At 52.5% G+C, this 21,429-nt stretch overlaps 3 protein-coding genes across 3 annotated transcripts; 1 reads left to right on the top strand and 2 right to left on the bottom strand.

Annotated features, from left to right (window-relative positions):
* Positions 1 to 471: 471 nt before the first annotated feature.
* Positions 472 to 2,809, top strand: LMH87_004480 (uncharacterized protein; the record flags this gene model as incomplete). The annotated part of the gene is made up of 6 exons (XM_056195702.1): positions 472 to 510; positions 587 to 614; positions 707 to 1,398; positions 1,465 to 1,727; positions 1,780 to 2,482; positions 2,561 to 2,809. The coding sequence occupies 6 exons, from the start codon at positions 472 to 474 to the stop codon at positions 2,807 to 2,809; spliced, it is 1,974 nt and encodes a 657-aa protein (XP_056049304.1).
* A 562-nt stretch (positions 2,810 to 3,371) lies between these two features.
* Positions 3,372 to 6,509, bottom strand: LMH87_004479 (uncharacterized protein; the record flags this gene model as incomplete). The annotated part of the gene is made up of 5 exons (XM_056195701.1): positions 3,372 to 5,101; positions 5,213 to 5,482; positions 5,539 to 6,235; positions 6,297 to 6,401; positions 6,477 to 6,509. The coding sequence occupies 5 exons, from the start codon at positions 6,507 to 6,509 to the stop codon at positions 3,372 to 3,374; spliced, it is 2,835 nt and encodes a 944-aa protein (XP_056049303.1).
* Positions 6,510 to 6,619: 110 nt separating this feature from the next.
* On the bottom strand, positions 6,620 to 7,838 carry LMH87_004478 (uncharacterized protein; the record flags this gene model as incomplete). Its single annotated transcript, XM_056195700.1, has 4 exons — positions 6,620 to 6,647; positions 6,717 to 6,807; positions 7,049 to 7,412; positions 7,476 to 7,838. 4 exons carry the CDS (start codon positions 7,836 to 7,838, stop codon positions 6,620 to 6,622), a joined length of 846 nt encoding a protein of 281 aa, XP_056049302.1.
* Between the last annotated feature and the right edge of the window lie 13,591 nt (positions 7,839 to 21,429).

Raw genomic sequence — 21,429 nt, 5'->3', positions numbered from 1 at the left:
TGTTGAGGGGTCCATTCAACAGCGAGCGGTGCGCCTCTCAAAGGCCTCGCACCATTGGAGGCGCACTGTAACCTAGAATGGCTATAGCGCCATGCAGCCACTAAACTGGTTTCTGTAGCAGCTCCAGCACAACAGCGCCAGGTTTCCCTTAGCTCTGACAGCGCAGCTGCGAACGCTGGTAGGTACCTATCCACTCCACCTCCACCTCCACATCGAGTTGTCCGGCACCACATCGTTGCTCGCCTTGCCTTGCTTGCTTCTTGCTCGTCACCTTTAGCCAGTGCGCGAGACATTGTCGGAGCGGAGGACCGGAATCGAGGCTCGCCGTATTCACCACGCCGAAAGTTGAATCCTCGCCTTTGCGACCTGTGACCTGTGATCTGTAGGAGTGCCTCAACACAGACCAACAAAGTGGTACCTGGAGAGCTTGTCTGACGTCTTGCAGCTCTCCTCCGTCTCCCCCACGTCACAATGGCAGCCTTCCCAGACGGAGAGCAAGTATACGCGACGGTATGGTCTTCTATGTCCCTGTGTGCATTTTCTCCGAGCCAATGACTGCAGAAGCTAACATGTTTGCTCTCCGCAGCTCCTGTTGACGGATTCGTACCTCCCAGGTCAGTGGCAGACGTCATTGTCGCAGCCGACCAACCAACACCTCTCGCAATCCCGACAGGCCACAGCTAACCTTTCCGTCCCTTGTTCATAGGCGCGCTAGTGCTTGCACATTCCCTCCGAGACGCGGGCACCTCACGAAAGCTCGTCGTCTTCTTCACCCTCGATAGTGTCTCCGCCGACTCCATAACGCAACTACAGGCCGTTTTCGATCATATCATCCCTGTCCCTAGAATCCGCAATGAACACCGCGCGAACCTGTACCTGATGAACCGTCCTGATCTCGACTCTGCATTCACAAAAATCAACCTCTGGAAGCAAACCCAATTCTCCAAGATTGTATATATAGACGCCGACGTCGTCGCCTACCGCGCCCCGGAGGAGCTCTTTGCACTTCAGCACGCTTTCGTTGCTGCGCCAGACATTGGATGGCCAGACATCTTCAACACTGGTGTAATGGCATTGACACCCAATCTTGGAGACTACTATGCCCTGCTAGCCATGGCGGAGCGCGGTATCTCTTTCGACGGCGCAGACCAGGGTCTGTTAAACATGTACTTCAAAAACACCGTCCACCGCTTGTCTTTCACCTACAATGTCACACCTTCGGCGCATTATCAGTACTTACCAGCATATCGCCACTTTCAATCGAGCATCAACATGGTGCATTTTATCGGCCCCAAGAAGCCGTGGTTCGAGGCTCGCCATGTGCTACACGGAGACTCGCCCTATGGGGAAATGGTGGGCAGGTGGTGGTCAGTCTATGATCGCCATTACCGTACACAGGTATGAATATTGCGACTTCAGCAATGCGACTTCACCAGTGCGACTCAAATGACTAACTCTAATTAGAAGCCTGATCTGGCCCACTCCATAGACCCCGGAAGTCAGACGCAACCGGAAACAAAAGCTGGGCAACCTGTTTCTCAACAACAGCAGCCTTCACCACCACGGGTACAGGGTCAAACGCACGATCATCATCAAGTGACTGCCCCTCAGTCGACCGGGCCCCTAATTGCCCCTTTTGTGCCTCGGGTCACGGTGGAAAATGTCCAAGAACAGCAGGAGGCGAAAAAGAAAGCCCATTCGCGCGACCAGAGTTGGGATGCTCAGCGGTAAGATATACTCTGTGAATCAAGGTGCTGTAACTCTGCTAAGTGCTTCTAGACAACCTCCTCCAAGATATTCGAAGCCAGAAGCGGAGAACTTCCCGAATACGCATTACTCAATGTCACAAGATGTCAAGCCATTCGTACCTCCCGCGAGATACCCGAGTCCGCCCCGTGACATGTGGTATGAGGTTCCCACGCATCGCCCCGCACCGTCGTCTCAGTCACCGAAGGCGATATTCCCCTGGGAAGGCCAGCAGCCGCAGGCATCTCGGGCATTCCCTGCTGTACCTGACGAGCCGCTGACTCGTCTTGGTAAAGAGACGGAAGTCGAGGCAGACACGATGCAAGAAACTGCCCCTGAAGTTGATTCAGTACCGACCAAGCCTTCTCCCGCCAATCCTGTACCTTCCCCGAGCGTATGGAGCTCGTTCACTCTAGTGAACGCATGGGACGATGTGCCCGAGATCAGTCGGTATGTCGAGCGCACCAGAGGTCACCGAAGAGGCAAGAGTTCCCAAATCAGCCTGCAGGCCTCGAAGGGCGGGGATGCTCCTGAGCCGTCTTCCAAGAAGAAGCTCAACTTCCAAAGCCTCAAGCTCACAGACTTTCCTACCGAGGTTGAGCGCCCAAGCCTGCCTGTCACACCTGCACCCGTCCGCCGGCCATCATTCTGGGGAGATGACGGTGAAGATGCCAGACCGAACGTTGCCGGACCGATTGTACCAACTGCAGAGGGAGTGCCTACACAATCTGATTGGGTAAGCAGACTCCAGCAGCAAAAGCTGACATGACTTATTTTCTCGATGGAAACACGAAACTGACCCGAATCGCGATAGAACCCGGCAGCACAGCTACAGAAACTCGCTGCTCAGCACTCCGAAGAGCTACTCCGACGGCTTTCTGGCGCAGACAGCGAGTCTCTCGGCATGTTCAACGAGTCACCGTCACGTCTCTCGCAACGGCCCGCGACGCCGGCAGCAACGAGCAATTCCGGCGTGCTCAGCCCGACGCCTCTCAAGGCCGAGACCACGCCGGCCCGGGCTCTTGAGCAGCAGCATCTAAGTGGCAGCAGCCAAGCAGACTGATACAAATTGCGAGTCGGCAGAGCTCAGTACATAATGATTCCCATGGTTAGCGCGCGCTTTTGTTGTTTCAGTAATCGTGTGTTTGCTCCTGTCCGGTTGAGCCGCTTTGTGGCTCTTTTTCTTATTACCTTTTTGCATCCTCATCCTCCTTGTTCCTTGCCTTGCTTGACTTTGTTTCGCTTCTTACTTTTCTTTTGGAATTCTTGGACTACGAGACATTAGCATGATTGGGTTGACCGCTGCTGCATCCTCAAGTTTTTGGCATTTGCACTCACATGTTTGGTTCACTCTTGGCTATTCTCATCACTGGACGAAGAGACATAATTAGCTTGTACAATTACACACTCTGCAGTCTCCGCAGCATCATTAATACAAAACTTTTTTTTTCCATTGCCGCCTATGCATGCTTCTCGTGATAGGAAGGTAAACATAATCACTGGAATAGTCATTGGATTGTCAACACTGATGTACTCTTTGTACTCATCCTAAAAAAGCCCCCGCAGGTCCAGCGTCCTGTCCTGGGGCTGCCATGACCGGTTTCTCATTACAAATTCTAGCCATTTCAGTCATCCTCTTCGTCAGATACCTCTTCCACGGTGACAGCCTTGCCCGCAGCTTTGCTGCTATCAACAGGTTCTGCGTCATCTCCTTCGTCCTCTTCTTCACCTTCCGAATCGGATGCGGCGCTGCTACTCTGGTCGCTATCCTCTGTAAATTGGGCGCTACCAGCTGCGGGAGGGGCAGCCTTCCGCTCCGATGCACCTGTTCCGTTTTCTGTGGGCTCAGACCTCACTACGCTGCCAAAATGTTGCGAAGACCCGCCCCAGTTAGGAATATTAGAAGTCGGGCCGGCATTGGAAGGAGAGGCGGTAGCAGCAGCAGGTAGCTGCTCATCGGTTGTTGCATTGGCACTGGATGTAGCAGTGGTGCTGCGTGTTAGGTTCTCGGACCTCGTTCTAGACCCAGACTCTCTATCCCGACCTCGGCTGAAAAATCTATCGAGAAGCTGCTGTTGTGTGATTACAGCTCCCGGCTGGGCGTCGGTCGGCACGTCGCCGGTCGCCGTTGTCGGCTCGGACCTTGCTACTCCACCGTTGGATCCAGAAAGGCGGAAGTTGTTTGTTCCAGGAATGCGCTCCAAGACATGGACGTTGGTGCGTTGTGATGGTTGCGAGGTAGGAGCTTGTGGCACTGGGAGCTGGGCAGTGCGCTCCTCACCCAGCGAAGACGTTGCGGGGCCAGCAGAAGAAGCACGGGATGATCGTTGGGTACTATGAGGACGAGTCTGATGCTGGTTGTCCAGCCTTTGCAACGGCATCAATGTCCACCCAGGGGGAATGGCAACACCTTCGGGCAGATCGGGACTACCGGCAGGGATTGATGTCGAGTATGAAGTAGCCCCGTGTCTCATCATGACAGGACTATCCGTTCGTGAAGGCACGCTTCTGTTGCGAGGCAATCCGGGTGGGTGCTGGCTGAGGATCTGGTCAAACGATTGGCCGTCGGGTCCAGGTAGAGGGCTATCGGCATTATCATGGTGCGACGCTTCCAGCCGCTCAAGTTCATTGACAAGCTGCCCGAGAACCTGCAGTTGTTCATTGGAGATACGAAGAGCCTCAACTTCTTGGCGGACCAAGACAGAGGCTTGACTGTAAATATTCGAAAGTGTCCGAAGCCGGTCCGATCTCAAGGCGGAGCTCTGATTCAACAGAGTTTGGCGCGTAAAGTCTGACTGCAAGACTGGGACAACTCTTTGGAAGTTTGGATCTATCTGGTGATGGCTTTGCTGTCCTGCAGAGGACAGCTGTTGTCCCTGCATGTTTGCTGGGTGCACGGATTGGGAGGACTGAGAAGGCAGGTTCTGGTGACCTGAAGCGAGCTGAGGTCCTGTACTCTGTTGAGGGGGCTGCAATTGGCCCGGGTCGTTCTGCGGCTGCGCGCCGAAAGTATCCTGCGGGAAGACACGCCGCCAGCGTCGGCGCACTCTATCTTCTGCTTCCTGACGACGCTGTTCTTCGTCTCTGATCATTTCGTGGAACTCTTCCATAGGTCGCACATTTGGTGCGTTGGGGCGCTGAGGAGCCGGCACAGCGGCATTGACTTGTCTGCGAAGTCCGTCCACATTCAGGCCAGCCTGAGCCGCAGCATCAGGTAGTGCCTGTTGTAATGCAAACCTGCCAAATCGGGGCTCCTGGGCAATTCCCACTTGAGCAGCTGCCAGCCCATGATTGGGGATTTGTGGAGCCGCAGGAGCCAGGTTCGCATTTCGGTTGGTCGTGGGTGGCACTCGATCTGGAGTAACGGGACTTCTGCATGTTGGGCAGACTTGCTGCCTCTCAAGCCAGCTTTTGAGACAGCCAAGATGGAGTATATGGCCACAGGGCAGCTTTTTGGGTCGAATACGATCCAGAGCCCCCGGGTTGGCATTTAGATCCCAGACCCGCATGTCTTCTCGGCAGATGATGCAAGTGTTTTCCTGATCCAGCTCCTCTTGCGTAGCATCTGGGTATCTGTTCATTTCCTGGATCGCGCGGCGGTAACGCAAGACCGAGTTGAGGCGCTTGAGGAAGTCTCTGGCTGTCATGAGCAAGTCCCGCATAATGTGGATCGGGAACGTGTAGAATATAGTCAACAAGACGAAGAAGGTAACGTAAAGAACGAGTTTCACGGTGTCTAGATTGTACCAATTAGCGATAAGCTGGCAGAGAATGCGATTACTGGTGGCTTACCTGTTAAGAGATCCAGCCAAAGTACCCATTCGCCTTTTGTGGCCCAGCCAGGCACTTCTATATCCATCTCGTCAATGTCGTCTGGGTTAGGCAGAGGCTCTTCGTTCTCGGCAGATTGGCCGTTAGCAGCAGCTTCCTCTCGCTGCCGTATGATTGCGTCTCGCTGTTCCCTAACTTCTTGTTTGCGCTCCAGAAGACGTGCTTGCGTCTGTGTCTGGATCATCTTTTGCTCAATAATGGAGAGTATGTATCGTACCCCGGATCTCCCGGATGTTGTTGCGAGGACGGCAAACTCAAAGAGAAACATAACCATCATGTCAGCTCGAGCCTCTTGAATGACAGTATTGATGCAGTATCGAAGGATCCAAACGTCATAGACAAAGCTCATGAGAAGCGAGATGGTCAGGCGGGTATGGAACAGGCGGGGGTTCGCCGGCGGTTGCTGTTCTAGAAACTCGACTCGACCATCCCCTATCCAGCCCCAAACCTTGCCCGTTACGAGAGCTGTGAACATCACAAGGAACCAAGCCCCGAGCTCATCGCGGAATATAGTCATGGCTAAGCATGTTTCGGTGATAGCGAACCAGGCTCGCTCGGTCAGTTGTTCGACTTCGGCGGTTCGTAGGGTTCCCCAGCACAGCTGAGAAAGACCGTAGACAAATGTTCCGTATATAAGTAGTGTAAAGTTGATCAATATCTGGCATCAGAGTTGTGTTAGACCATCAGTGCTGGGCAGGCGATACCTCGACTTGACTCACGAGCAAGCAGAAATTGCTCTGCGACAGATAGACCATTGCCGAGTAAAAGTTGGCCCTCTGCTGAAAAGCCGAGAAGACAACAGCACCAGCAAGGGCCGTCGACGCCTAAGGAGGATATGTTAACGGTCATGCCACTTGATGGCGCCCCTTGAGAGCAAGCCGCAGTCGTGAATAGCTTACCCCAGCGTACCATCCCAGACGCATCTTGGGCATTGGCACAAGACTTTCAATGTCAATATCCAATAAGTAGGCTATGCGATCCTGTTATATCCCCATTTTTGAACCTCCCAGACAAGCGCGACGAGAGACGATGGGGAGTTGCTTCAATACAGCTGAGGACACAGCGACCATCTAAAAGCCACGTTAGTGGTTGGCTTTCTGGGGGCCCACAGGCCGAGCTGGGGAGCTCCAATGACGCACTTAGTCACCCGCGGCACGTGATAATGGGAACAGTGGCGGGAACCACGGAGTTGATAAGATGAACATGCACTTCGTACAACGTCAAGCTGTCCTATAGCTTCTTATTGTTCGGTGACTTTCGCAGGAATCTCGGCACAACTTCCACTCTGCACGTAATTTATTCCTACGAATCTGGTCGCTTTTTCGCGGCGTGCGGAGGATGAATGATGCACTGAAACGCTAGTGGCACGATGACTGTTCACTGTGAGTCACTTGATTGAATCAATCGCCTTTTAATCCTCTATGTGTTCTATATCATGGTAGCAAATACCTTGGAATTTACACCATCGTACCTCCATTTACCAGGTAGGTTTGTCCCGAGACCCATCGGCTGTCGGGGCCAGCTAAGAAGGCAACCATGCTGGCAATTTCGGCTGGCTCGCCGAATCGGCCAAAAGGGTTCATCTTCTTGAGCGCATTTATCTGGGCTTCACTTTTCCCCTTGAAGAACAGTTCCGTGGCAGTGGGACCTGGGCCGACAGCATTCACCGTAATGCCCTTTGCAGCCAGTCCCTTTGCCATAACACGTGTCATCTGCTCAATTGCCCCCTTTGTTGAGGCGTAGAGAAGGTAGTCGGGCAAGACGAGTGAGTGGTGGCAAATGCCAGTAGAAACGAAAATAATGCTTCCACCGTCGCGGATGTGAGGCGCAGCTTTCTGTTGATTTATTAGCTAATGCCTCTTTTCGAAAATACCAGCGTCTCTGTTGGAGGTAATTACCTGGGCAAGAAAGTACGGCCCTTTGACATTAAGCTTGAACATGTTGTCAAAGTCGTCTTCAGTTGTATTCTCGACATTGCGCATCATCATCATTGCAGCATTTGCCATCACTACATCGATGTGGCCGAACTTCTTCACTGCTTCGTCGATAATTTTGGTGATTCCGTCCATCGTGCTGGCATCGGCCTGGACAGCCAAGGCACGATCTTCGCCAATAGAAGAAACAAGCGCATTCGCGCCAGCTTCATCGCTGTAGTAGTTGACCACAACACTGGCGCCGTCTCGTCCCAATCGTTCAACACAGGCCTTTCCAATACCATTGGAGCCTCCTGTAATGATGATAACTCGCCCTGCGAGCGACATTTTCTGCAAATAATAAGGAGGGTGTAGATGAGGGTGTTGGATCCAGAGTTGACGCGTGATTGTAGTGCGAATTGGTTGTTGCCCATCGCAGTGGACTGAACCTTTGGTCGCAGCGTAACGGCTTCATTAAATAGTTCATCGCCGCAGAAGCTGAGAGCCAGTAGGTCCTCACGTGGCGCGGACTTAACTGTCTCGCGAGTAGGAGACTACTGGTACACTAAACAAGTCTTGACATCACCAACTCAGCACGATCGTTCATGTTACCGCACTCTACCCTTTATGCCAACCGGGCTTACCGGAATCGCAAATCGGCAGTATGGCTGCAGTTGCATCCACGTTAATTCCGATAGGATTACTCAGTAAACTATCATATTTAATTTAGTATTTGCGCAATGTTCTTGGCGATCGGACATGTTTCGATTAACCCCACAAACATCCGGCGTCGGAGCTACGGAGCTGGCTGTGTAGTATATATCCGAGCCCAGAGTAGCTCCGCAAAACCAGGGACAGCAAACATGAAGACACACTTTCATATTCATGATTTCTGAGAATCGCAAATTTTTGCGGCTCCTAGATATTTTCGAGCTAAATTCTAAAGATCTCAAAGCGTAGGCGAGAAGTGCCAGTTGTAACTGTCGCAATCGTGCGACTGACTAGAGCGATTGCAGCAGACATCTCAGCTGGAGGTCAATGATCGCAAATTTATCTGGACTGCATGGTATCATTGAAAACAACGGATCGCATCGTATTAGACGTGCTGCGTTGTCGCCGGAGGAGTGGAACAATGCGATGGACTTGAACTACCGCCGCCGCAGAGAGATGCCACTCTTAATATTTAAACCCGAGATATGCTCAGCTACAAATGCGATAGCATGAATAATATTATATCAGCGGGATTTTCCAGAACCAGCTGTTCTCGCATTAAGATGTAACCAATCGCGGCCAGCGAAGACGAAGCAATATGTGGGATTGTCGACTTTGATGCACCTGGAGCTTATAGAGGTTGACAGCAATTACCACGACTGCATGTCAACGGAGATACTTCCTAACCTGGTATGCTAAATGCAGATGTTTTCAACAGCGTAGTATTAGCCGAAAGCAATGAGGTACTTTGTGTAGCTAGTGGTGTTCTAGGGCACCCGCTTGCGAAATTCATGGTGTTCCATGAAACTATACACTGGAGAAGAAGAAAATACATAGCTATATCAGTCAGAATACAGGCTAAAGATCATGTTTCAGCGCAAGCCAAAAAGGAAACAACTCATCGATTCGGTAGCCTGATGGAGAATCACTCAGCGCTGAGGATTTGACCGTTAGCGCTCGAAAAGCCTACGAAAATGAGAATTGAGAAGCTGATCCATTCAGCAAAAGCGTTTCTGCGATAGCCTCGATGGAATAGCCTCGATGGTATATTGACAAAGGCTTAAAGGAGCTACTCCTTCTATCCGTAGTTTTGTGCGGCCGAGATCACGTCGAACAGCCGCCTGAGTCGCAACTTATTTCTCACCAATAGCACCGATCGTCGGTGAAAGCTCGCATTATCTATGCAACAAGTTCCCCGAGGTAATATTTCTAAGCACTCATATGCAGTGCTCTACATGGTAGGGCTGAGTTCGACACACCCCTGTCACACCGGCTTATACGATGAAACCGAAGAGATTTGGCGTTCGCCCGGCAGCGAGCCGAGAAAAACATGGATTGATTATTTTTAAACTATTAGGCGAAAATTTGATCAGTTAAGAGTTGGGCTTATTATATCGGCATCGGCAAAGAAGAAGAAGATGATGGTGCGAATAATGCTCGGCGGGCGAGCTGAGAACACAACGCCAACGATGGCACATAAATGGTGCGCACGAGTACTGAGCAGTCCTTGGCGATGATTGTCTCACCCCATTATCGGTGAAGACTGAAGGCTCAGATAGCATCGAAGACATCATTCTCTTTGCAGGAGTTTACCTATGATGGCGCTCGGCTCTCTATGAACCACCAGTCAAGGTCGAAAGGACCAAAGTTGACCAAGCGAGTCAACAACAGTGTGAAAGTCAAATGGCGTAGAGCACGGTTCATTTACGCAGTAAGGCGATGACATGCAAGTACCGGAATATTATTAGCGGGTACCAGAAGACTCCTTGCATAGGTGCAGAGAATCATGGCAGCACTGCGACTGGAAACTACTTGTAAGCTTCTGCAAGACCCTGAGGCGCACTGCTTAACTTGTGGGTATTGTTTAGCGGGATTTTCCCGAGTCCCATGATCTCAATTGTCCCCAAAGTATGGTGGAGTCGGTAGTCAGTCCATCACTGCTCAATTCAATGGGGTCAACATGCCAGTCAACCTCGCCCCATCACCGCTTCGGAACCGCTCTACGCTCCAAGCAGGAAGAATGGGCGCGAGAACTACGAGAAAGTGGGACGTACACCCCGTCGCTAAAAAAAACCGCGGAACGGCTTCCGCTATTAAGCGATTTTGCCTGGAGCCGTGGCGCCACCATTCTGGCATGAGATTCTCCAGGGGACCCCCTGGTAATTACCGTTCTAGTCGGCATCTAGACTGAAAGTAGCATGATGCCACGAGCAGCATAACTGGAGGAGCCATTGCCGTGCATAAATCGCGCTGTTTATTCTTTCTGTGAGATGCGGCTTCTGACATGGTTCTGCCAATACCGCAGAGCTGAGGTTCCAAACTGAGCAACTGCACTTGTTTAGTGCTAGCAATCTGTCGTGAAGCGGAAAGGCAAGTGAGCCACTGTCAAACGACTTTCTGACCACTATTTAGGCGGGCGGGCATCATAGACAGCCCTAATATGGCGCGTCGTCTGTGCAGCTCGCCTTGCGCACTTTTCCCACCTGGGACAACAACACCGCCGCCACCGGCCCCCATGCCGCCAGGTCCAAGCGTCACTGCAGTTCAGAAAAGCAGTGATCAAGAAGAGCAAACGGGAAGGCAGAGCGTCCCGCCAGGGAAGATACAGATATTGGTCTGGAGCGAATGCTTGGTGTACGCCACGTAAGCCAGCGGTTGGCTCATCCGTCGGAAAGGCTCGAAACTCAGTGACGAGGCGATCATGGCCTGTCGGCAGGATCAGCTCAGCACTGCGATATTGCAGAGCACGGGAGAAGCGTACAATATCATGGGGATACGAATGCAGCACCAAATTGCTCTCATCCTCGGCGACGGACAGTGTCCGAAGCACAGATTCACGAACCTGTTTTCCTTTTTCTATTTGGCGTCTCTTTAAAATGCTATCGAAAAGCGTGGCGGCGCCAGGGTCTCTCCTTCATGCGCCGTTCTTGTCGCAAGCCACCCATTCCTGCCCAAGCGACTGGTGCTGAGGCGCCGCTGAGAGAGGCGAGGCTGTTCCATACAGCCCCATCTTGTAGGCACCCGCCCGTTGGCAATCCCGCACTGCTGGATGGCCAGAGCCACGATCAGATCCCCTACCCACCACTCTCATCGCGCAAACATACCTAGTCACGATAGTCTAATAATTCTCATGGAAGCATCGCCTGTACTTGAGCCAGGGCGGCTGAGAAGAATAGTTGCCCCCCAAAAGCGGGCCTCTTCTACTTCTCGAGGGCCGTTGACTAAATTGGCAGATATCGTGCCTGGGCATTGTCTTCAAGCACATCGTTCGCTGTCGAAGTCATGATCCGTCAATACAAATTTCACCATCTTTTGTTTGACTGCGAACTTGCACAGGTGTGTACTAAGTAGCGACCCAACGGCCAAGTAACAATGGTAACCGACATGGAGCGCCTCAGATTACCGGTAGAGACGTTGCTGGTCGCGAATTGAGTCCGGGCAGAACCCGAGTTATGCCCAGGCTTTGATTATTCAAGCGCGCACAAATTACAGTACCCCGGACGATGTGATACAATGCCGGTGACGAAATTGGTGTTTTGCTTTCAGGATTGGGCGACAATGATTAAACCGCGCGGCCGGCATTGACCCAAAGTATTTGATCACCTATTGATCACCAAAAGCCACCCAAGACATATGGACAAGGCCCTGCTGGCTCCCGGACTGTTGCATGTACCGAAGGCCGAGATCTGGAATTATTATGGGGGTCGGGAAGCCTATGCCGAAAGCTGCCTCAAGATTCACAATGGGAGAGCGAGGAGCCGTCGTATTTTTGGCGACTGTCAATCACAATCAAAAGATTTTATGTATTGTTACTGGTATGCTCCTGTAATTTCTTCAAAGCGCAGGCGGGACAATATCCTGGCCTAACACAATCGAGAATACATTCAAGAGCATGCGCCAGTGACATCTCTGCCCACATTCCGCCAGCATGTGCGTACCCCGGTCAGGTCCGGGTATGACAGCGCATTGTGCTCCCCTGTGCTGCTGAGGGGTTACACAGACTGAGAACTCTCTCCCAATTATGGGCGTCGTGTGCGCACACACACGCGAATTTCTCATGAGGAGGCGCGAGACATGATCATGCAATCACACTCAGGTGCTTTCATTAGACACAATGCGTCTTTCCTCTGAGGCCCGAGCTTTTCCTGGCGAACCGAACAAGTATGTGAGTTACTGTAACTCGGTCAGGAGCGAATCCTCGTGGTTGTGCGGATCGGTACTCAGTTTTGTCTTTGAGACAGATAATAATAAGTGGACGGTGTGGTAGTCCTTGCACAACCCGACATCTCGGGCACTGCTTCTAAAATGATGCAAAATGGTCAGACTAGGCAAAGACGGGTTTCGCTCGCAAGGCATTTCCTCGCCGTTAAACGACGGGAGCTACGGAATACTAATGTTATGTGCTTGGCAGTGGTTCGACTGTTTTCCCGCCCGCATAATAGTGTGCTCAGTCAGAACCCTCTTTTGTGTGGCATCTGCGACCTACCGAACAAATTTGGCACTGCCGTTCACCCATGGAAGTACATAATTAAACGATTGTCCGGATGTACTTGCCCATCAGAACTGTTTCCCTCCGGCATGCATCTTCCATCCCCGGAGGAACTGGAGCGGAAAGGCACCTATCTGCAAAGATGCCTCGACGGAGACATGGCGTCCCGCGCGGCATTGGGTGGCCGTGTTTGCATCTGCCAAGGCTGCAAGGCCTTCAAAGCCGTTTAACCTATTAGGACAAGTGCAGTATCGCCAACGCCCGGGGCCCCTGTCAACTTGCACGATCCGTATGTCTACCCTAAATTGACAAAGTACTGGTAGCCCTCTGGTTCTAGTACCGATTAAATACGTGTGCCTCCCCCCCCCCCCCTTCTCTTTTTATGGCACGCGTAGAGAGCCATAGTGGGATTTTTCGCAGCGTGGTAGGCAAAATTGGTATAGCACTTCTACCACTCTCGGGCTGTGTTCATAATTGCCCACCGCTTCCGCAGCCATTCACAACAGCGGTGGTGCCCAGTAAGCTCGCTGTCGGGCATCTTGTGAGTGGATGCCCCTTATAAGATACACACCCTCCCTCCACCGCTACCCTTGTCTAGTGCGGCGGCCATTACACCTAATGATGGGGTCCTTACAAAACCATATTTCGTTGTGCAGGGATATAGAGTATCCAGAGACAATTTATGCCGCCAGCGCGAGGACGAATACAGTATAGTTTGACGTCAATCGCAGTGGTTTGGTAAGATGGTAAAATGAATACCCAGTAGCGAATACTCCAGTGAAATGCTGGGAAATCAGACATCTCACTCACGGTTTGAAAATCCGCAGACGTCAACTGAAATCTGCGGCCTTGACGGGTCCAGACGAGATCACCAAGCAAATGGCAAGTCGCAGTTGCTCTGCCGTCGTTGCACCAGCAGTGGGTTGTGGCCTACTCACCAACATCGATGCCCACGGCCAAGACCCGAGACATGCACACCACAAAAGTATCAATCCCCATTTTTCGGAAGGGCGCCACAGACCTTCATGCTAATTATACACATGGCGCCGGGGATGTCCATGGTACACACCCCTGCCCTCATCATCTATCTGCACTAACCGTAAGCGGAGAAGGACACCGCGCTGGCAGCCTTGCTGTGACTCTGCGGCCCCCCAAGGTCCCGCGATTGGCTCCATGCGTGGCGGGCGTCTTATTCGCCAGTTTCCGTACTTGTGATTTCGTTGTGTCCTGTACTGGGGTACCGTCAGACTGGGCCAGTGTGGCCCTCCCAGCGGTGCGGCGCCGGTGTCTTTGCGCCGCCAGTGGATGGACAGGATAGACGACTGTGATTGTGTGCTAGAATCGCCCTAGCCAGCCAATCGGACGCTCGCATTGCAACGCCTCGTCGCTCTGGTTGCCCTGTTGCCCTGTTGCCCTGTTGCCCTGGTCTCTCATCTCAAAGCTTATTCTCGGGCGGGCGGGACCCCTCCTGACCAAGTCTTCTTCCCCAGCTGTGTAGAAACAAGGCGAGACTAGCGCCCCTGCAGCATCCAGGCCTCAGCGTCGGATCCTTGCGACCAGCAGGCAAATGTCTTGCAACTGATGGGGTCTTGAGCGTATGGTCAGACGGTTGTCTAGCCCGCACCACGACACCGCTTGGGTCCAATTCTCATCCAAGAGATAAGCTAGGCTTCAAGTTTCTGTAGCTTCGGGACCCCTTTGCTCCATATCCATGTTACTGGCAAGCGTCTCACGCAAGTAATCTCAGTGTATTTACATATTTTGCTCAACATGGTGGATGAGTTCAAGTCGTTCGTCGCGCTTGACGATGACACCTATACCGTGAAACTGTAGTGATTGACTGTTTTCACAGGTGGTACGAACAGACGCAATCTCGCCGAATCCAATGGCTTGGCAAGCCATGTGCAAGCGGGCAATCACGCCAATAGAGTATTCTTGCTCTGCTGGAACTGCAATCTATGGTACCGTCATGGTGTGCAACGATATGGGCGCTACGGTGTTGAAATCACCGCACCCTTTTTTCTATTTGCAACTTGCTACCCTTCTGAGCTTGGTGTTGTTCAACACGTTGCGCGCCCCTCAGCTGCCCCTGCAGGGCTGTCGACCTCGCAGCGGCCAACCGGATCACTGCTGCGACATGCCATCGAATATGTATTATGTGTTCATTATTTTTAAGCAGGAATTATCCGCTACAAGACGCACAAAAGCATGGTGTTGTTTTATAACCCGTGGGTGAGTCCTGGACGCGATAAACTCCGTATGGATATTTCTCCGTCTCACGATGTACTGTTTGGGTACTGTACCCCAGATAGCGATGCGCCATGGAGGAACCAGATCGCACGCCATCTGCAGTATCATTTTTTTTCTTCACAATAACATATGGTGCAGCATCATCCCGCCTTGGTAGCCTTATGAGAATCGTCGGCGCCGAAATGGTCCGTCGGCGACGAGTTCCCACCTGTTGACATTTGGTATTTGCAAAATTTGTACATCGTGGTCATATATATTTAGTCTTAGCCATATTCGACCGTGAGACTTGCCAAATTCCAGGTAATGATCCAGGTAAGAAGAAGCCTTTGACGGCTTTGGCAGCGCTCAAATCATCATTCCTCCCTTTGTTGTGCAACGGCACGTTGGCGTGTAACAGTACCGACAGGACGGTTTCCACCTCAAGCCTTGTAGACCCAGATATCTACTCTTGGGGCTGCACACCGTATTGCGGTTTTCTGACGAAGTCACATCGGGTCCAAGCCCTACTGTGAGGTTGGCTGACAATAGCTCGGAGCAGTCTAGCTCCGATGCTGGTCGTCGTGGTGGTATCCAGCGATGCATCTCCGGCGCCATGCAATGCCTAGCAAACAGTACTGGTACAAACACGTACACAGGCGCATGCCTGCGTAACCCATTGATTTCCAGCAGACGAAAGCTCATCTGGATGAGTGGCCGTCGCTTCTTGGGTGAAAGGCTGGCCTAGTGCGAGGCTGGGAGGGGTGCATTGGGGGCGAAACGACAAGATCATCCCGATGACAGCAGCGACCTGCCCTTGGGCGCATGTCTGCACGGCGCAGCTCGACAGGGGGGACTGGTAGGGAACAACCGCTGCCCCTGTTCCTTTGATCCAGGCTGCCGGGTTCGACCTGCCATTTCCCCAATCCCCCCTTTGACTGGTAGAAGACAGTTTTGTATCAGTATGGCTACCAGGTGCCAGGCTGGCGGGGAATGCGACGGCGCGAGTTTTGCTTTTTGGCTTGTACCAGTAATGGTGTGGTGCCGATCATTCAGTTCCAGGACATGCATGGCCATGTCTCGACAACAAACAAGTCGCGCCACCACCGAGAAAGCCACGGCGAACCCCGTTTTTACAGTAGATGAATGGGCATTTTCTTGTCGCTGTACCTGTCCCTTATTTCCTCCATCGTGAGCATTAACAGGTGTCCGGACGTAAATTGAGGCTATTCCACGCAGTTCTGGTCCTGGGCGGCCATAGGCGTGGCGTCTGGAGCCGTCTTTAGCCGGAACTCATCGTCACAGTGGGCACGGGTGTCGCGGCCAGTAGCCTTGCGAGAGAAGAGATATAATTAGTTCCTGCACATGCGCTCTGAACCCTCTTGTTCCCGTGTACGGATACTGGGCGCGCCGTCCAAAGCAGTTAGCGTAAGAGGGTGCGACTTTCTTCGGTTGGTTTCATAGCAGGCACATCAAGATGATTTGGTGGGGTAGCAAAACCAGCAAAGGAAAGCCGCCAACCGATCCCCAGGATGGCCCAGGCGTCGCTATCCTCGTTCGTGTCTCTCAGTGAGGCGAGGGAGCTCTATGCGATAAATACGACAGCCGACGGCAAGGCGATCTCCACTCTCGGACAGTCCCCTCTAGAATAACGTCTTCAAGCGGGCGGAGAAGTCTTCCCGGGCCTGTAATTGGCTGCTAGCGCCGTGGAGACGGACTAGCCAATGTAAAGGTGCACAGGCGCAGAGACGATGCTGCCACTAACGAACGACTCAAGCACACCCTCAGTCTCGCTCAAAGTTGCCGACTGGTCGGGATGCCTGCCGGCCGACCGATTGTGACCAGGGGTACGGGATGTCAGTGAGCCCGTTCTGCGTACTCCCACTAAAAGCAAGGAATTGGTTGAGGAGAGAAGGAAACCAAAGTTGGCAGTCGAAAGAAGCCACTACAATGCGCTCGACTCGCGGTGAGGCCTACCCGTGGGCTATCGGTGAAGAAACCGGGGTAAAGTCTGGTGTGGGGGGCCGCCGTGCCGTGTCCTGTCTCTGTTTCTACTCATGTACGACGTGCTGCTTGTTTCCAGTAGCAGAGTCCAATTGATCGTTGCTCGGGGGCCATGTATTCCACAGACTGTTACTGGAAGTCGGTATCCCCCAAACGAGGATGCTGCGGGTTGTGGGGGAAAAGCGCTCCAAACAACCTTTTTGGTGTCTGACAGTCAAAAAGAGACCAACATTTGTGTACTACAAAGTATATTTCTTAGTTACTTTTCGCAGTTAGAGGTTGCCTGGCCTGTCGGCTGGCCCGAGTTGGTGTGCAACATTAAATCCCCAGAAGTACTACTGGTACTTATAGCAATACTGCAATTAACGCTGTGGAGAGGCTCAACTCTCTGCCACAGTCCATTCAGAATCTGGACATTGAGACCGCCAGTAGTACTCGACCCAATTTATTTCATCGATCACCTATCCGCTAAGCAATCCAAAAGGGGTAAACGACAGTTGCACAAGACTAGTAGCCGGCCTGTCGGTCCAAGAAAGCTTGGCATGCTAAGCTGTGGTGTATGCACATCTACGGCGCCCTCTGTGACTGCTGCGCCTACACCCACCCTCCGCTAGCCCGAATCATCTTTGTCTTGTTGGAATTGTACGGGAACGCTCGATGCTCTCGGCCCCTCTCAGAACCTGCGACAAATTGAATCGTCAAGGTGCTGGCTGGTTCAGCGTCTGTCACTGCCTGACTTGTCGCATTGGTTTCCCCTCTGGGCACATGGGCAGTAAACGCTAAAAAGCGCGCTGCATAGGCTTTCGATGGGGTGCGCCTAAAACTGACATCTCTACTGGTAACAGCATGTGGTTCGCCCAGCAAGCCAGTGTCTGGTTCGCGCTGCAGAAAGGCGTCCGCGTCTTCTGGCCAACAAATGTGCAGCCAAAGACAAAATAGCAGTATTTCGTATCCCAGAATTATCATCCTGGTCTCTCTGTTAGACGAATGACGATCACCTGTCAGTATCCACGCATAGTGGGCACGAAAGCGTTGCAGTTTAATTTTCCGGCCCATGTCCCCCTGCAGTGTGCAATGTGCACCACCCTCCCACTTCCTCTTCGTAACTCGTACCGAGCTCTATCTTGAACTTTGTGCAGCTGCCATTGCTGCCTATTGGCGTGACTCGCTGCACTGCCTCAGCCCTACGAAGCTTGGAGCGGCCACACCTGTCTCTCACCAGTACCACTGTCCCAAAATTGTAGGTGTGGATAAAATTTTGCTTCGCCACGAAAAGGGAATCCTCCGACAGCCGACGACGGGTAAAGCTAATCGGCTAGGCTTTCTTCTCCATATGCTAACTGCTTGGCTAATCTGGCAAAAGAGGGACATGCCAGTTGGCAGCAACTACGTGCTGAGTCGGCTGGCTGAAGCTTGACTGGTGGAGCTCGGTGAGTGCCTCGTCTCGTGCTTTGTACCAACCCTATATTGGTTCTCGGAAAGGTTGCTGTCCAAATATGAAATCATACATGCAGGCAGAGACGTGGGCTGATGATAGAAAATGAGTAGCTTCAGGTGAACTCGTGTATATGGTGTGCTGCTACCTATAGCTAGTCTGGGGTATTGGCAAGGACATGGTCGGCACTCAGTCACGCATCGATCTCGTTGCTTCGCACATTCCAAGCATGTCATCAGGCAGCCTCGTCGATGTGCACGAAACAGATCATGTCCCGCTCCAGCCGAACGTGCATATTTTATGGCTGTGGAAAACGTCTCATAATGCAGGCCGATATTCGTGGAAATAAAACCTGGTTCGCGGCACTGTGTGAACCAGATGACAGGATATTCTTTCTAGAAGCAATACAGCCTACCAGAACGCCTAGCACATGGGGCAGCCGGTTCAAGCACCATGTGCCGCCTAGCCTATCATGGATGAATCACGCCTAGCCCATCACACTACCCCCCCTCAAAGAGCGTTGCAGTCTGACAATCAATGATTCGCTGTCTGGCTAGCCTGGGAAACATTATCATACGAGTATGCACACCAAACAGACCTGCAGCCAGAGAATGTTCGAAAGCCCAAAGCCGGCGTGTTCCATTCGAAAGCGTGGGCCTGACCATGCCGGCGAGAACGAGGAGAGAGCCCAGGCCCCGAAGCATCGAGCCACACGACGCAGGGTACCACCCTTCTGGGACCTAAAGAGAAACCTTGGGGGCGAGAAACGGTGGATGAAAAAGCCACATGGCGGGCGCCATTCAAGGCCGAGACTGGCGGGCAGAGCGATGCGGCGCACGCCTCTACAGCAGCCTGCATATGTAATCAATAGGAACGATTTAATATTGATCACTGATATTGCGCACGTGGTGCGTTTGAGAGTGGCCTGCTTTTTTTTTTCTTTCGCGCCCATTGAATCGGCGGCGCGGGGCCTGCAAGTCCCGGCAGATGGGCGGCTTACGGGCGCGCCGCAATATCGTCCGCCAACTGTTAAATTAATACCCGTTCGAAGAAACAGAAGCGGGATGGGAGGGCTCCGCGCCGCCCAGACCCTGAGGCTTGATTGCTCAATGGCAGCCAAGAAATGGTAGTCGTAGACGAGAGCAGTTTACGGATTATGCCTCGTCGCGTTGGACAGTGCCAAATCACGGTTGGCCAATGACACACACACACATACAGGCACACACGGCGGACTGGTTCCGTAGGATTGCGTCGGCGGCCCTCCGGAAAGGGGGGCGTGAAAGTCAGAAACAGTGTGGATTAGACGATGATGTGTCTGCAATGCTGCACTACACAAATGCGCGGTACTCGTACAGCACCAGTGTGTCGGAGATACTTTGCCGTGTCTATTTACAAATGTTTTGCCGACGAGGGGCTCAACTTCACTGCCCGGCGCATTTTCTACATGCCAACTATCAAGACAGAAATATACGCGTGCGATGAGCAAGAATATGCACTTCACGTCGCCCTATCGTGGTGTGCTACACTTGGGACCTCCTCTTGGCATAGCGGCTCACTGGCGCGCCATGGCACGAAGGGTTTTCCCCCCCCGGCGCTGTCCAGTCAGTGCTTATCCCGCCTCGCAAGCCTCAGCTGTGCCAACCGCCCTCTTCCTGCTCAGCACGGTCGGCCCAGGCTTTGGATTGGGAGATTGCCAAAATACATATATATATATATATATATATAATGAGCAGGTATTTCTAACACGCGGATCATGGGTATCCGATGCCAAGGCACACGATCCTGTTCCTTGCCCAGGAACAATACAGCGTCAAGGTACGAATGCTTTCTTGAAAGCTCTCGCTCTCTTTGCAACCCGTGTGGAAATACGGCTTTGGGGTTGGGCGGGGGGGGGCTGGTTGGTGTGATGGGCACATGAGTTTCCATATGCGGCAATCCTCTCGCGAAACATTTTTTACAGATTAGCAAAGGGATGTTGAGACAGCACAGGAAACCACTGTGAGCCGGGGTCTAGGGCGGCGCATCCGTCGGAGCCGGTGCGGCAGAAGGATGGCTGCTATTGGACGAGGCTTCAACACTCATTTGCTCCGAGTGACGTTTCTCCGGCCATCGTACTGCTTGTGTTTCTTACTACTGGGTAGCATCGGCAGTCAAAGGAAATAAAGATGTGTTGCCTCGTATTGACCAAGTTTTCCTCACATCACCTCATAGAGAGGACAGAAGATTGCACAACCCTACAAAAAAGCCCAGTCTGACACAACGACCAGCAAACTGCCACAGCAAATCTCCAGTAACTCACCACATCCTTGTCGCGGTCACTTGATTCGCTGCAGTGGGCAGTGCGCCACAAAGTGAACGACGACCAGGAGGCTTGGAGACGCGCCGGCGGTCCCTTGGACCTGGCCGCTTGTCTGCATCTGCAGAGCTCCATATTTAGCGTAAGGCGAGATAGCGGAGTCAAGCTACTTGGGTCGCATCCGTACTAATAACCAATGTTATTCCAAGTGGCTTTGGAGAGCTTCGTTCTGAGCGGAGAAGCCTCGACATGCGTTGCTAGCGTTAACGGTCAGTGAGTCCATTTCTCAATGGGACGTCTCCGGCTGCATGAGCTTTCTTTTACCAACAAGAAACAAGATGCACTGCGGATTCCTTTCACGTTTACAGATTCCACGTTTCTCTTCATTTGAGCGACTGTTTTTTTAGGAGATGATATTCGTAGAATCCCAGATCAAGGGAAGGTCCGTCCACCACAACTAACAATGGCGACTGCTTGACCCAGTTCCAAAATTACAGGCCGCACTCGCCGACTGCGTAGCAAGTCCGATATACGACAAACCGTGTTTGGCACGGTTTAAATGACGTTGACTTGGTCCTGGCTCCCCCCGATCCCCAGTCATGCTGCTCCTTTGTGCGACATGCAATACATACCCTGACTGTGCATGTACATTTGCTACCATCTTCGAACCCCGGCGCCCATCGGGAAGCGGGATGCCAAGCACCGCCATAGGTAAGCCGATTCGAGAGACGGTCCAAAAAAAGAGTCTGGGTTGGAGAGGGGTGCCCAGCTCGCATGG

Source organism: Akanthomyces muscarius, chromosome 2 (assembly GCF_028009165.1).
Source record: "Akanthomyces muscarius strain Ve6 chromosome 2, whole genome shotgun sequence".
In the NCBI taxonomy this organism is placed as follows: domain Eukaryota; kingdom Fungi; phylum Ascomycota; class Sordariomycetes; order Hypocreales; family Cordycipitaceae; genus Akanthomyces; species Akanthomyces muscarius.
This window is presented reverse-complemented; position numbering and strand designations above follow the sequence as displayed.